General features: G+C 46.0%; 1 protein-coding gene across 2 annotated transcripts in view; it reads left to right on the forward strand.

Moving 5' to 3' along the window:
* Nucleotides 1–14,476, forward strand: part of LOC145356895 (ras association domain-containing protein 8-like) — a 48,516-nt gene extending 34,040 nt beyond the window's left edge. For both annotated transcript variants that reach the window (XM_080209878.1, XM_080209877.1), the window contains exon 4: nt 13,512–14,476. In XM_080209878.1, the coding sequence (XP_080066004.1) occupies nt 13,512–13,621 (110 nt within the window). In that variant the 3' untranslated portion in view covers nt 13,622–14,476. The remainder of the gene's footprint in view (nt 1–13,511) is intronic.
* The last annotated feature ends 1,365 nt before the right edge of the window (nt 14,477–15,841 follow it).

The following is a 15,841-nucleotide window of genomic DNA, read 5'->3' on the forward strand; positions in this document are numbered from 1 at the left end:
AATAGCTGAGGCCCCAGCACCGACCCCTGGGGCACTCCACTAGTCACCAACCGCCAATCCGAATAGCACCCATTAACCCCCACTCTCTGCCTCCTATTTGACAACCAATCCTCTATCCACGCTAACACCCTACCCCCAACTCCATGCCCCCTTACCTTCTGCAATAACCTCCTGCGAGGTACCTTGTCAAATGCCTTCTGAAAATCAAGAAAGACCACATCCACCGGCTCTCCTCTATCCACCGCCCTAGACACATCCTCATAGAACTCCAATAAATTTGTCAGACACGACTTCCCCTTAACGAAACCGTGCTGCGTCTGCTCTATCAAGCAATTCCCCTCAAGATGCCTCGCTATTTCCTCCTTGATGATGGATTCTAACATTTTACCCACAACAGACGTTAAACTAACCGGCCTATAATTCCCTGCCTTTTGCCTGCCACCCTTCTTAAACAACGGCGTAACATTAGCCACTTTCCAATCTTCCGGCACTTCCCCGGAATCCAGCGACGTCTGGAAAATAACCACCAAGGCATCCACTATCACCTCTGCCATTTCTTTCAGAACCCTTGGATGCATTCCATCCGGTCCTGGGGACTTATCCACAATCAGCCCCTCCAGTCTGTCGAGCACCGCCTCTCTAGTAACAATAATGTCATTGAGACCCTCCAGTCCTACCACCTTTCCATTGCTAACACCCGGCAAATTATTCACGTCCTCCTCCGTGAAGACCGAAACAAAAAAGTTATTCAAGACCTCAGCCATTTCCCCATCCCCTACCACTAAGTCCCCCCTCTCATCCTCTAAGAGTCCAACGTTCACCCTAGCCAGCCTCTTCCTTTTTATATGTTTATAAAAACTCTTGCTATCCTTTTTTATATTAAGCGCTAGCCCAGCTTCATAGTTTCTCCTACCCTTCTTTATCAACTTCTTTGTCAATCTTTGTTGACATTTAAACCTCTCCCAATCCTCTTCTCGCCCACTACTCTTAGCTACTCTAAACGCCTCCGCTTTTAATTTAACACTTTCCTTCACCTCCTTCGTTATCCACGGATTATTACCTCTCCTCCTACGGTCCTTTTTAACCATCGGAATAAATTTCTGCTGAGCACCAAGAAAGATCTCCTTAAAGATCCTCCACTGCTCCTCAGCAGACCTACCTTCCAACGCGCTCCCCCAGTCAACATTCGCCAATTGTTCTCTCATCCTACCGTACTCCCCTCTGTTCAAACAAAGGACGCGTGTCCGGGAACCCACTTTCTCCTCCTCCATCTGCACCAGAAACTCCACCATACAATGATCACTCTCCCCAAGAGGATCCTTCACCGCAAGGTCCCTAATTCTACCCGCCTCGTTACATAGCACCAGATCCAAGATAGCTCGCTCCCTCGTCAGCTCCAACACACACTGTTCAAGGAAACTATCCCGGCAGCATTCCAAGAACTCCTCCTCGAGCCCACCACGTCCAACATGGGTCGACCAATCAATATACAGATTGAAATCTCCCATAATTACGGCCGTCCCATTCCTGCACGCCGCACTTATTTGCACATTAACAGCCCACCCCACCTCCAGATCATTATTCGGGGACCTATAGACGACACCCACCAGCGTCTTCCTCCCTTTGCTGTTCCTAATCTCCGCCCACAACCATTCCACGTTCTGCTCTTTGGTTCCTATATCATCCCTTGCTACCACCTTGATGCTATCCTTAATCAGCAGAGCTACGGCCCCCCCTTTTTCCTCCCGCCTATCCTTCCTAAACACTTGATACCCCTGGACATTCAGCTCCCAGTCCCTGTCACCTTGCAGCCACGTCTCTGTAATGGCCACCAGATCATATCCATTTGTGCTGATCTGCGCCACCAGCTCATCCACTTTAGCAGGGTAAATGCATGGGTTATGGGGATAGGGACTGGTTTGGGGTTGTGGTCAGCGCAGACTCAATGGACCACATGGCCTCCTTCTGCACTGTAGATCTTATGATTCTGTTATTCACTGCTGTCCCACAGCCACAGGGACCCGGGTTTGATTCCCACTGTCTGTGTAGAGTTTGCACATTCCCCCTTGGTCCGGTTTCCTCCCACAGTCTGAAAGCTGTGCTGGTTAGGTGCATTGGCCACGCTAACTTCTCCCTCACTGTACCCGAACAGGCGGCAGAAGTTTCACAGTAACTTTATCGTAGTGTTAATGCCTTCTTGCAACAATAATAAATAAACTTTAAACCATGATTATGAACTGTGTGACTCAGGAGTTGCATTTCGAAAGTACAAGTCTACTTTTGAAGGAGGGAAATTTCTGGAAAATGCTGGAAATTTGTGCGAAATAGCAAAGACTGGGAATACAAGCATACTCAGCACAATTAGCATTCCCTGGGGGAGCAGCAATTGTGTCATGGCGTGCTTTAACTGTCGTGTCCTGTTGAATGTGAATTAGAGCCCAGTGTGGAAAATAATTGCAATCACAGTTCTGTTCAGCTGGTTGAATGGTACATGCCATGATTGTTAGTTCCCTGTGCTAATGTTCGCGTTGTCACTGTTCAGCTAGTTCAATGATATATTGTTCTGTTAGTAGATGTTCTACTCAGACTGTAAGCTTTTTAAAGGGACAGTCCAACTACCCTGCTGCTGCAGTCTACAAAGTAATTTACAGCCTAATTCGATCTTGCTCCATGCTACATTCATTATTTTCAATTTGGTTAAGAAGTTGACCCTATGCTGTGTAACAGAGAAAAGAAAATGACCTGTATGACATCTTATCGCATTTTGCAGAGAAAATTGTGAAGTATTTCACACGGAGTTAAAATCCTTTGCAATGGAATATATGTGAAAGCGTACTGTGAACAATTCCGCTCTCCAGGTTATGATGAGGAACTTGAGATATTGGGAAAATTGCAGAAGAGATTTACTGGAACGAAATCAAAATCAAGAGGAAAGAGGAAATAAACTAAATCCCCTTCCTCCAAGAATTAGAAGATTTGGATGGGGCGTGGCAGTAGGATGGGAGGGGTGCGGGGGAGGTGACCTGACTGAGGTGTCTAAGATTATGAACAGGGTTTGACAGGGTGAATGGAGAGAGATTGTTCTCACTAGTGGGGATACCAGAATGAGGAGTCGTCAATATGAGATAGTCACTAATAAATCCAACTGGACATTTCAGGAGAAACCTCTGGAAAGTGAAACACAAGAGGGAGAAAGGAATATTTTAATGAGACAAAACCAGACAAAAATACAGCAGCTAATGAAAATTTAGATTACAAGTGGAAAATGCTGTAAGTACTCAACAAGTTAGGAAGAAGCTGTGGGGAGATGGCCTGATTTACCCTGTCCCATGGGAGTGGAAGTGGAGAGGGGGTGTCTCAGGAAAACTGGAAGTGGCAGGGCCTGGGCTCCCCAATGCAAATCCCACTCTATGGGATGTTTCTCAGGGGCAATGTGGAAGTACATTGCCAGCTGCTGCATGAAGGCAGGCGGGCAATTTAAACAGTTAGGGCCCCCAAGTAGGGGTGTTGTGTGGCCAAGAGGTTCTGCACCATTTGGGAAGGCTGCCAGCTCTGTGGAGATGGCCTCCTACAGCAGTTGGGTGTGGGGAGGTGAGTGTCATTGGGCACTGGAACCAGTGGCCTTATCTTGTAAGGGTATTGGTGCCTCTTACTAATCCTGAGGGGGTGATGGGTGGGTGGGAGGCTGGGATTGGAGCTGTTGGCCTCATTTCCCAAAAAGGGCATGATTGGCATCCTCCACAGGAGGGTTTTCCCCTTTGATCCGAGGAGCTTGTCTTGCATTGACCCTCTCGCTTCAGCTGCACCCACGTTAGACAGAGCAGCCGAGGTTCCTGGGCTGTGATTGGGCCAGTAGCATTGGACAGCAAGTATGGTGGCAGCCAATTAGATGGCTGCTTCTGGAAAAATAGCAAACGCAGTCTCAGGACCACATATGACGGTGGTAGAATCAAGCCTGCCCTGCCGCAGAGTACAGCACTAGATGCATAATTAATGAGGTTGGTGCTGGAAGATGGCTTGGTTTCCCGTCAGTTTCCACAGTAGGGAACACTCTGTTCCCGCCCTTGCCAAGGGACTTAGTCCTAGATGGGAGAATCGAGCCCAATGTTAAGTGTGCCGTACAAATGCAAGTTATAGTTGGGCTGGGACACTAATGTGAAAAGAACACGTACATTTTAGGGGAACTGCAGTCTAGACAGTGATAGTCATAGAATCATAGATGTTTACAGCATGGAAACAGGCCCTTTGGCCCAACTTGTCCACGCCATCCTTTTCTTTTAACCGCTAAGCTAGTCTCAATTGCCCACATTTGGCCCATGTCCCTCTATACCCATGTAACTATCTAATTGCTTTTTAAAAGACAACATTGTACCCGCCTCTACTACTATTTCTGGCAGCTCGTTCCAGACACTCGCCACCCACTGTGTGGGAAACATTGCCCCTCTGGACCCTATTTTGTCTCTTCCCTCTCACCTTAAACCTATGCCCTCTGGTTTTAGAATCCCCTAACTTTTGGAAAAGATGTCTTGGAGGAGAGCAGCGAAGGTTTACCGGGCTGATTCCAGAGATGGCGGGACTGATGTGCAAGGAGAGATTGACTAAGTTAGGATTGTTTTTGCTGGAGTTCAGGTAAATGAGGAGGATCTCATAGAGATTTATAAAATTCTAACAGAACTGATCAGTTTAGAAGGATGTTCCCGGTGGTGGTGGAGTCCAGAACCAGAGGTCATTTAGGACAGAGGTGAGGAGACATTTCTTCACCCAAAGAGAGGTGAGCCGGAGGAATTCATTACCACAGGAAACAGTTGATGCCAAAATATTGAAGAGTCGGCTGGATATAGCACTTGGGGCGAATGGGATCAAAGGTTATAGGGAGAAAGCAGGATTAAGTTATTAAGTTGGATAATCAGCCGTGATCATGATGAATAGCGGAGCAGGCTCAAAGGGCCAAATGGCCTCCTCCTGTTCCTATCTTCTGTGTTTCTATGTTTTTATGTTGACTCTCTACCTTACCTATGCCCCTCATTATTTTATAGACCTCTATAAGATCACCCCTGAACCTCCGAGGCTCCAGGGTAAAAACTCTCCTTATAACTCAAACCATCAACTCCCGGTACCATCCTGGAAAGTCTTCAAGGGAAATCAAAGAGTTTGCGAGCTGACCAGGTTTTGGTGTTTTATATTTGTCAGCTGATTTCACATTACTCTTGTCGAGGATTAGTCAAACACAGGTTTTCTGTAATGATGGTATCTAGAGTAGCAGATGACACTGTCCTTGCAAAGTTAGGATGAGGTCAGTATTTACAAAGTATACCCCCCTCCCCCCATCCCCACCCCCACACAGTCCTCACCCCAACCTCTCACACACACAAATAAAACTACAGTGTGAAGAGTATTGAGAAAAGGAATGGCGGGTGAGATGAGAAGTTAATGAAGAGAAGCAAGAGGTCACGAGGAAGGAATGCTTAAGTTAACAAGTTAGAGGAATCACCTTCCTGAATCAACAGGAATCCTCCAGCCCCACTGTTCTCCCAACTGTAGCAAGTCTGTCAGCACTGGGGAGAACAGGACTCAGAATGGCCTTCAGATTGTCCCTGATCTCTGCAGCGAGAGAGGGATGATGGAATCTAGAAAGCTAGCTGGAGCCTCGCAAACCGAGAAATTCATGTTAATTCAGTACTACCTGTCTAATTGTCACACGAGGCTTTATGGAGACAAAGGGACAGTTGCTTAAGTTAGACACAGGTCTTGAAGCTCTAGTTGCCCAGCTATGAGGCAGGATATATACAGTCTGAAGGCTGGAAAGTACATTACATTGGCAAATCCCCCAGTCTCCTCCTGCTGCCATAACAAAAGGTGAGCAGGGCTGTGACATAGAACATAAAACATAGAAAAACTACAGCACAAACAGGCCCTTCGGCCCACAAGTTGTGCTGAACATATCCCTACCTACTAGGCTTATCTATAACCCTCAATCCTATTAAGTCCCATGTACTCATCCAGAAGTCTCTTAAAAGACCCTAATGAATTCGCCTCCACCACCACCAATGGCAGCCGATTCCACTCACCCACCACCCTCTGAGTGAAAAACTTACCCCTGATATCTCCTCTGTACCTACTCCCCAGCACCTTAAACCTGTGTCCTCTCGTAACCACCATTTCAGCCCCAGGAAATAGCCTCTGAGAATCCACCGGATCTATACCTCTCAACATCTTATAAACCTCTATCAGGTCCCCTCTCATCCTTCGTCTCTCCAGGGAGAAAAGACCGAGCTCTGTCAATCTATCCTCATAAGACATGCCACCCAATCCAGGCAACATCCTTGTAAATCTCCTCTGCACCCTTTCAATAGCTTCCACACCTTTCTTGTAATGAGGCGACCAGAACTGTGCACAGTATCCAAGTGGGGTCTGACTAGGGTCTTATAAAGCTGCTGGAGAATCAGACCCCTGACTCCATCCAGTATTCTAAGGATGAATTTGGTGGGTACATTTTGAGCTGCTTTCGGGATATCGTCAAATGAAGCCTTCCCACAATATTGGAGTTCCGATTGTTTTGGCCTGGAAGTTCCCAGTGAAGTGGTTCTGGGATTGGTTGCTATAAGGAGTCGGGCTGATTTCACTTTTGACAGAACTTGCCAGTACACCAAATGCGTGCAGGGCTGTGCAGCACTCGGGGCTATAGAGACGAAACAGGCCTCAGCTGCGTGAGAATTGGATCACTGTCTGTGTGGAGTTTGCACACTTGCCCCATGTCTGCGTGGGTTTCCTCTGGGTGCTCCAGTTTCCTCCCACACTCCAAAGATGTGCAGGTTAGGTTTATAGGCCGTGCTAAATTGCCACTTAGTGCCAAGGGATTAGCAGGATAAATACATGGGGCTGCAGGGATAGGGGCTGGTGGGATTACGGTCAGTGCAGACTCAATGGGCCGAATGGCCTCTTTCTGTACTGTAGCGATTCTATGATTCTAATTGCACAATGTTAGCAGGTTAATATCCCACAGTAAAGGGTGTGCGATAATTCCAAAAACCCAGTGGACGTTAGGCCTTGCTTTGAACTCCAATACATCTGTCTTTCCCAGATACATTACCCCAAAATCAATGGAGGAAATTTGGAGCCATCATATTGATATGGCCTCATTGAGAAGTTCTAAAGGCCCAATGCTTGTACCTATCCAAAAGGCTACAACACAATGTTGAAGGGAGATGGTGGTATACTGGCATTGTCAATGGACTATCACCATTATGTGAGGTTTAAATTCAATTACTAAAATATCTGGAATTGAAAGCTGGTTTCAGTAATAGTGATCATTAAACTATTATCAGTTGTTGTAAAAACCCATCTGGTTCACTAATGTTCTTTAGGGAAGGAAATCTGCTGTCCTTACCTGGTCTAACCTACATATAACTCCAGAGCCACAGCAAAGTAGTTGACCCTTAACTGCCCTCTGAAACAGCATGACACATATGTACAGTTCAAGGGCAATTAAGGATGGGCAACAAATGCTGGCCTTGTCAGAGATGCCCACTTCCTGTGAAAGGATATGGCCGGAATTCTATAACCTCACCCATTGCTGGGATTCTCCAGTCCCGCTGCAGTGAATTTGGCTGAGTGCCCAATTCTCCATTCTTGCTGACAGTTGTGGTGGGGTGAACAAAACTGGAGAACTCCAGCTTAAAAATCTGCTCTGTAAGATGTAACTGGGGTTTACATTTCATGTAAAATTCAGTGAAAGTCCAGTACAGGGGTGATGGTCCACATGACCTCCTGTGATATAAACACCAATTGTTCTCTAATAAAGAAGAGGTTGTGAGGAAGGGGGTAATTTTCCATGTACCTACCACCCTGGGAAACTTTCCTGTTGTCTGCAAATAGTACACTCAACACTTTCAGATCTGCTCCAGCAATGAGCAAGATCTCCAACCCCACTGTATACAAGGTAGGATTGCGAACCCTTCGGGATTAGCCTGGAGTCTCCAGGGATTGAAAATCCCCAGGATTCTGCTGTGTGCGACCCTGGAGAAAAATCACCAGAACATTAAAAAAAAATTGGCTTTTGTTTGTCATTTTCTTTGAGCATTTCTCTTTAACAGGTATTTAAAAAAATGAAAACGGGGGGTGGGAAAAGACTCTTTGGTTGACAATCACCCAGTTGGATAATGAGACAGTTTGTTTTCCAAATGTGTAGGAAAGCAGTGTGTTACAGGGATGGACGTGTTTGGTCGACTAAAGGCCAGAGTGTGGGGACAAGTCACATGATGGAACCTCCACAAAAAGGTTTAATCACAGTTGGAAACTCTAGCGGGAGGAGTTTTCCCATCCCGCCCAGCACGGGAATCATAGCGGGAGAGGGCAGACCACACAAATATCCATTAACCTCAGGCAGGATTTTCCCATCTTGGAGGAAAGCATGGTCGGAAAAATCCCACCCAACAACTCAGCTTTAATGCAGTAACAAGTAGGAATGTGCTTCACAAGCATAAAATCAGCTAAATGAGTGACACCAAACCATAGAAAAAGGCATTAGATTAGGTGTCCTATTGCTTGATTGAAAAGGTAGATTTTAAAGTGTCTCACAGGTGCAGAGAGACAGATGGGAGAAGAATCCAAAGTTTAGGGACCCAATAGCTGAAGATATGGTCACCAACGATAGGACAAAATAAGTGAGGGAAAAACAAGAGGTCACAGTGTATTTGGAAAGTACATAACTTTATCGTTTGTTTTATGACAGCACAATCTGTGGTGCATCATTAACAGTTTTCAGATTCCAAATAAGAGGTGGTTCCAACACTGTGGCTGCCATCTGGCCTCCAGTCATTTGGCTGCAATTGAATTGAGATCGACATTTCGAAACAGTTATCAACACTTCAGGGATTCACTCCGAGGTCAGAGCAGTCCTCACTCAGGGTATATTCACACCCTCTCTTTGATTCATTGGCACCATGTTTCAGAATCAATCCTCGTGTGAAGTTCCACACATCAATCGGCAGACAGGAGCTCATCAAAGACTTCAGCAAATCAATCTTTACAACTGATTCTTGTCCTTCTACCGCGGGCAATCTGTCACTTTCAGCATCTGGTTGCTGGCTATGAAGCAATTACTTTCCAACGAGCATTTCTTATTGCTTTACACGTGTGAGTATAACTTTCTCCCAGCATTAACATTCCCGCCTCCGAGTTAGACCCCAGTCCAGGGAAGAACCGTCCCGAGACCCCTCTCCCCATGCCTGCACCCGCTCCAGTAGCGCAAGCCACTGAGGGCGCTTCTGTCCCAGAGCAAGAGGCCCATTTCAGGGTGGGATCCCTCAGGGCTCAGAGAATGCAAGCCAAGGTCATCACAGATAACAGGGTATAGCATGGTGCTTGGGAATCAGGGTACAGACTTCTTCTTGTAGCTGCTAGCCTTTTGCCTCTGGGTTGCTGGTATCCTGCACAATCCATCAAAGACAGGTGGACTGGAGAGAGTGACATGACCATGCTGGATTGGTGTTTAAATATAGTGGCTGGACCTTCGAACCCAGCAGCTGATGCCGGGCAGACGAATCAGCTCCTGACCCACCCCCAGGTGATTTGGTGAGATTCTCGCCCCTGCATAACTAATGAAGATTGAAGCACGGAATCAGATGTAGGTTCAAGCTTTTCCGGCCAGTGGGAACGACACCACTGGAACACCCGTCACCGTCACTTACATAAAAAATATGAGAATTGCAACCTTTACTTTAAAATAAAATGGAGTTGAGAGTTCCAGTGACCTTTCCTGCAATACCTGAGCTAATCTTTGTGTCTGGATAAGCCTTCACATTGTCATGAAAAATGTGAAAAACGCTTCCTGTAGTTAACAGCTGCCTTTCTCCAAACAGTTCAATAAAACTAGTTTTACAATACCTTTTTCTTTATTTCTTTAACACTACAGCAAAAACAGGCCCTTCGGCCCACAAGTTGCCCTGATCATATCCCTATCTACCAGGCCTATCTATAACTCTCAATCCCATTAAATCCCATGTACTCATGCAGAAGTCTCTTAAAAGACCCCAGCGAGTTCACCTCTACCACCACCGACGGCAGCCGATTCCGCTCACTCACCACCCTCTGAGTGAAAAACTTACCCCTGACATCTCCTCTGTACCTGCTCCCCAGCACCTTAAACCTGTGTCCTCTCGTAGCGACCATTTCAGCCCAGGGAAATAGCCTCCGAGAATCCACCCTATCTATTCCTCTCAACATCTTATAAACCTCTATCAGGTCGCCTCTCAACCTTCGTCTCTCCAGGGAGAAAAGACCTAGCTCCCTCAACCTATCTCCATAAGACATGCCACCCAATCCAGGCAACATCCTTGTAAATCTCCTCTGCACCCTCTCAATAGCTTCCACATCCTTCTTGTAGTGAGGTGACCAGAACTGCACACAGTACTCCAAGTGGGGTCTGACAAGGGTCTTATAAAGTTGCAGCATTACCTCCCGACTCCTAAACTCAATACTGTTCACAGATTTTCAACTGCAGACTTGAAATCGAGAGCAAGAGTGTGAGGAGACAGGATGGTATGTGAATGGCCAATACTCAGACCCCAGTGTTTGATAAGGGCCTCGACATCTGTAAGGACAATGGAAATGGTAATTTGGTCACCTCAGTTAGGGGGGACAGCAGCAAGCAGCAAGTTGTCCCCTGTGGAACCTTCCATAGGGAGCAGGGCCCTTGACAAACCAAGGAGATGTGAAAAGATGTCATGAGGCAAGAGAGAAAGCAGCAGGGGAAAATCCAGGACCTGTGAGGGTGGCAGGAGCCTAGGGCAACCAGAAGCCCCTTGAGGAGGCTAAGGAGCAAGGAAGGAGAATTAGAGACCTCCGTCAGGCAAACAGGCAGCACTCCTGAGCCTGAGAAGCTTTATAGAGGGAGAGGAGAGAAGGACTGCAGCCAGGAGCTAGGCAGCAGATGTAGTCTGGTGAGTCATTGTGTCGAGGAACTGAGGCCCAGAATAGGACCTGGATCTGGAGCATTGGCAATGAATATTCTCTGGAAATAGTTTATTTCTTGAAGTTACACTTTCCCTTGAAAGTTTATATGGTTTTGATGTCGGCGGAATAAAGGAATGTGTTTTTTTTTAATCTTTGTGCAGTCAGAATGGCGGTGGCACGGTGGGTAGCTCTGCTGCTTCACAGCGCAGGGACCTAGGTTCAATTCCCACCTTGGGTCACTGTCTGTGTGGAGTCTGCACATTCTCCCGTGTCTGCGTGGGTTTCCTCCAGGTGCTCCGGTTTCCTCCCACAGTCCAAAAAAACGTGCTGGTTAGGTGAATTGGCCATACTAAATTCTCCCTCAGCATACCCGGACTAGGGGATTTTTACAGTAACTTCATTGCCGTGTTAATGTAAGCCTACTTGTGACTAATAAATAAACTTTATTTTTAATCTCATGTTACATAAGAAACATCAGCCGTCTGGGATTTGAGTTGACCTTGATCTCTCTGAGAACTGGAGCAGGGTTTAGCTGCAGAGATTCAATATCACACCTTGCCTGGTGAGAAGCAAGAGAAACCGCTGCCTTTAAACTCTACCCAACTGCGAAGCCATCTTTTTAAAACATCCTGTTGATCAAAGAAGTATCAAGGCTTCTGTCTCTCCTAGAGAGAGACAAAGAACTCTTAAGAATTAAATGCATGATACCTTTGTGTAATCATAATCTTTTCTTGAGCATATAAGTGGGTGTGGTTGCATATATATATTTGTCTGTTAGATAATAAACATTTGTCTTAGAATCCTGCAGAATTTTGCAGGAGGCAGAAGGAGACCATTCGGCCCATTGAGTCTGCACTGACCTCAATCCCACCCAGACTCTATCCCCATAACCCCATTTACTCTAGCTAGTCTCCCTGACACTAAGGGGCAATTAGCATGGCCAATCCACCTAACCTGCACATCTTTGGAGTGTGAGAAGAGACCAGAGAACCCGATCTTCCTTTTAAGAACTTACAAGAAAGCTTGTCTATTCCACAGTTACAGGACACGGGGGTCAAACACATTTTTCTTTTCAAAACACTCTGTCTGGGATCAGCTGTGAGGTGTGAAAACAGGAGTCATTCCTATCATCTCTGCCCTGCCCATAACAGGATCAAGAGCTCTCACCCAAATGGACATTCTATATGATTGAGTCTAGAAATCTAGGAATTTTCCCATTCTGCCCACCACGGGAATTGTAGCAGGTGGAACACGGATGATGCAAAGATCCATTTGCCTCAGACAGGATTTTCCGGTCTTGGGACAAACCCAGCCGGAAAGTCACACCCCGCCCCCACCGAGGGTTCTGTTCCCCTGACACAGATGTCAGATTTATACATCACATCACAAAGTTCCTGGACAAAGTGCAGTGAGGATCCCTATAGTGCCCAAGAGGCCATTCAGCCCATCGAGTCTGCACTGACACTCTGAAAAAGCATCCACGCAAGCCTTCTCCTCCTCCCTATCCCCGTAACCCCGTGCATTTCCTATGGCTCATCCACCTAACCTGTACATCATTGGAGTGTGGGAAAAAAACCACAGCACCCGGAGGAAACCCACACAGACATGGGGAGAACATGCATACTTCACACAAGCAGTGACCTAAGGCTGAAATTGAACGTGGATCACTGGCACTGTGGGGCAGCAGTGCTAACCACTGTACCACTGTACCACCCAAAGAATTTAAGTGGATAGATTTCTAATTCATTGTAGATTGGAGAGACATTTAGGCCTTGAGCTGAGGCAGAATTGGAACACAATGATCCAGGACTGACTGGCTATTTTGCGGAGAAGAAAGATTTACATTCTTGTATCACTTTTCATGACCACCATATGTGTCAAATTGCTTTTGAGTCAATTAAGTGGTCTGAAAGTGTAGTCACTGTTTTACTGTAGGATCCACAGCTGTCAACTTGTTCACCAATTCCCCATTTATATAAATATGTTAGAAACCCCAATGGAGTGATGTCATCCTGCCCACGAGGCCAGGGGTACTTTTGTACGTGTGGGGAGGTCCGCTAATTATACTTAAACTAATTTAAGCAGGGTACCTGTCACTGGCGGGTGGGGGGGTGGTGGGACATGTACAATTGAGTGGGGAAATCTCGTCAATGTAACCGCCATTTTGTGACTCTCCCTCCAAACTTTGCCCCCTCTGCCATTCCCGCCTGCTGAAATTGGGGCGGAAAATCCCCCCTGCACTCCTCCCGACCTCCCTGCCCATACCCACCAGATAATCTAATTATTTTTGTGAGGTGACTAAGGGATACATATTGACCAGGGACAATAAATTCCCTGCAGTTCTTTCTTGTTCAATGTGTAGGCCGAAGGGCCTGTTTGTGCTGTCGTGTTCTATGAATGATGTAAAAGACCCTTTGATGCGATGCCCATTTCCATTCGAATTCCTGAGGTCTGTTGAGGAAGGTGTTGGCCATTCCCTCTTCTGAATCTTTGATGGCTGAACTCTCACGTTAATGCGAACTTGTGTATTTAGGCATGTTTGTTCTCTCCTTCCGCAGAGTCTCTGCTCCACCCAGACTCCTTCAAGTATGGAATGTTTCCTGCCAAAGCCAAAGTTCTCCAGTACTCAATGGCCTCCAGTTTTAACCAGGAAGGGATCTACGTATAACTGTTTATTCATTTTATTCTGGCCTTGGACTCATTTAAGAACACCAGATCACTCTGACATATGCATGGCCTGTGCTAGCTGGTGTGGCTCTGGTGGCGTTGACAGGCATTAGACAAAAAGAGTGCTTCACTGAAGCATTGGAAGTTTCGGACGGGGGCTTGATTCTTGCTTTATGGCTTCTACCACATGAAGGCAACCTGCAACTGGTTGTACCCTGGATTTGGATCCAGCTTTTGGACTGCGAATTGCAACCCACACATTGACAGCACGTGCATTGTCCTAATACACTCTTATCACATCCAAGGGACATATGTGTGGATACGATGCTGAGAATAAAAGCAAACATATCACTGACAGTATTGAAGCTGGTACAATGTACTTGGCACCACTGATGGTGATGGCCTGGTGGTATTATCCCTAGGCTAGTCATCCAGAAACTCAACTAATGTTCTGGGGACCCAGGTTCGAATCCTGCCACGGCAGAGGGTGGAATTTGAATTTAATAGAAAATATCTAGAATTGAGAATCTACTGATGACCATGAAACCATTGCCGATTGTCAGAGAAACCTGTCTGGTTCACCAAATGTCCTTTAGAGAAGGAAATCTGCCCTCCTTACCTGGACTGGCCTACATGTGACTCCAGAGCCTCAGCAATGTGGTTAATTCTCAATTGCCCTCTGAAATGGTCTAGCAAGGCACTCAGTTCAAGGGCAATGATGTTGGCCAGCCAGCGATGCCCATGTCTCACGAATGAGTAAAAAGAAAGCACTATATCATGCACTGTACTAGGCCAATGGACAATGACTTGTATTTATATTGTGTCTTTAAATTAATAAAATCACCTCATGCACTTCACAGGGACTTTGAGCCTAGGCAGCTTAAAATTTGGTTACCAATAACATACAAATTAAAATTGGGGAGCTAAGGAGACCAGAATTATAAGAGTGTTGATATTTCCAAGGTTCACCAATCAGATGCCAGCCATTGGGAGGGGTGTCCATTGAGTAATTGTACATAAATTTGGGATTGCAAGTAACGTGGTGCACATTTGTCCATTAAGTGATTCACAGTGTATTTAGACCTAGAATTGTGTGTACTTTATTATTCCATTGAATACTTTAATACACATTTGGAAATAAGACAAGCCACATGTTGCTGTATTAACACTACATACAAATGAATCCAACACAGTGACTGAGGCTAATGTGATATATAGACTATTTGAATGCTTATGGACATTTGTTACCGTCAGGAACTGCAAGTCCATTGTTCTATAGCAACATGTTGAGTTCCTGTGCACCGATCATGTACTGAAACAGAAAGTCATGTTTTCATACTCGTAAGACTGCTGCTTTCATATTCACTGCATAGCCTTATTCAGTTTGAATGTTGTCAATGCACAACAGATGCAAAACTGGTGCAGTGGTACAGACACTTTCCAGAACACTGCAAGTGCAGAATGTGTTGAATAATCAAAGTTAACAGATTTTTTCACGAATAAACAACAAAGTTTTTCATTCTTAACAACAGCAGGTAAAAGCTCTATGCTAATGACTCATAAAGTCGATGAGTTCTGCTAAATAAAAAGACATGTTGTCGAACTTTTTCATCTTGCACTTATCAGATCAGGTGCAAGAGTACCACTTGTAAAGAACATAAAAGAACATAAGAACATAAGAAATAGGAGCAGGAGTAGGCCATCCAGCCCTTCGAGCCTGCCCCGCCATTCAATAAGATCATGGCTGATCTGTCGCTGCTCAGTTCCACTTTCCCGCCCTCTCCCCATAACCCTTAATGCCCTCTCCTATCAAAAACCCATCAACCCGCGTCTTAAAAATATTTAGCGAGGCAGCCTCCACCACTTCAACGGGCAGAGAATTCCAGAGATTCACCACCCTTTGAGTGAAGAAGTTCCTCCTCAACTCCGTTCTAAACCGCCCCCCTTTTATCTTGAGGCTGTGCCCCCTAGTCCTATTGTCTTTTTTGTGCGGGAAGAATCTTTCCACCTCTATCCTATCCATCCCATTCATCATCTTATACGTCTCAATGAGATCTCCTCTCATTCTTCTAAACTCTAACGAGTACAAGCCCAGTTTATTCAGCCTCTCCTCATAGCTCAACCCCCTCAACTCCGGTATCAGCCTAGTAAACCTCCTCTGCACTCCCTCCAAGGCCAAAATATCTTTGCGCAGGTGCGGCGCCCAAAAATGCACACAGTA

Source organism: Carcharhinus amblyrhynchos, chromosome 22 (genome assembly GCF_965287045.1).
Source record: "Carcharhinus amblyrhynchos chromosome 22, sCarAmb.v2.hapA, whole genome shotgun sequence".
Taxonomy (NCBI): domain Eukaryota; kingdom Metazoa; phylum Chordata; class Chondrichthyes; order Carcharhiniformes; family Carcharhinidae; genus Carcharhinus; species Carcharhinus amblyrhynchos.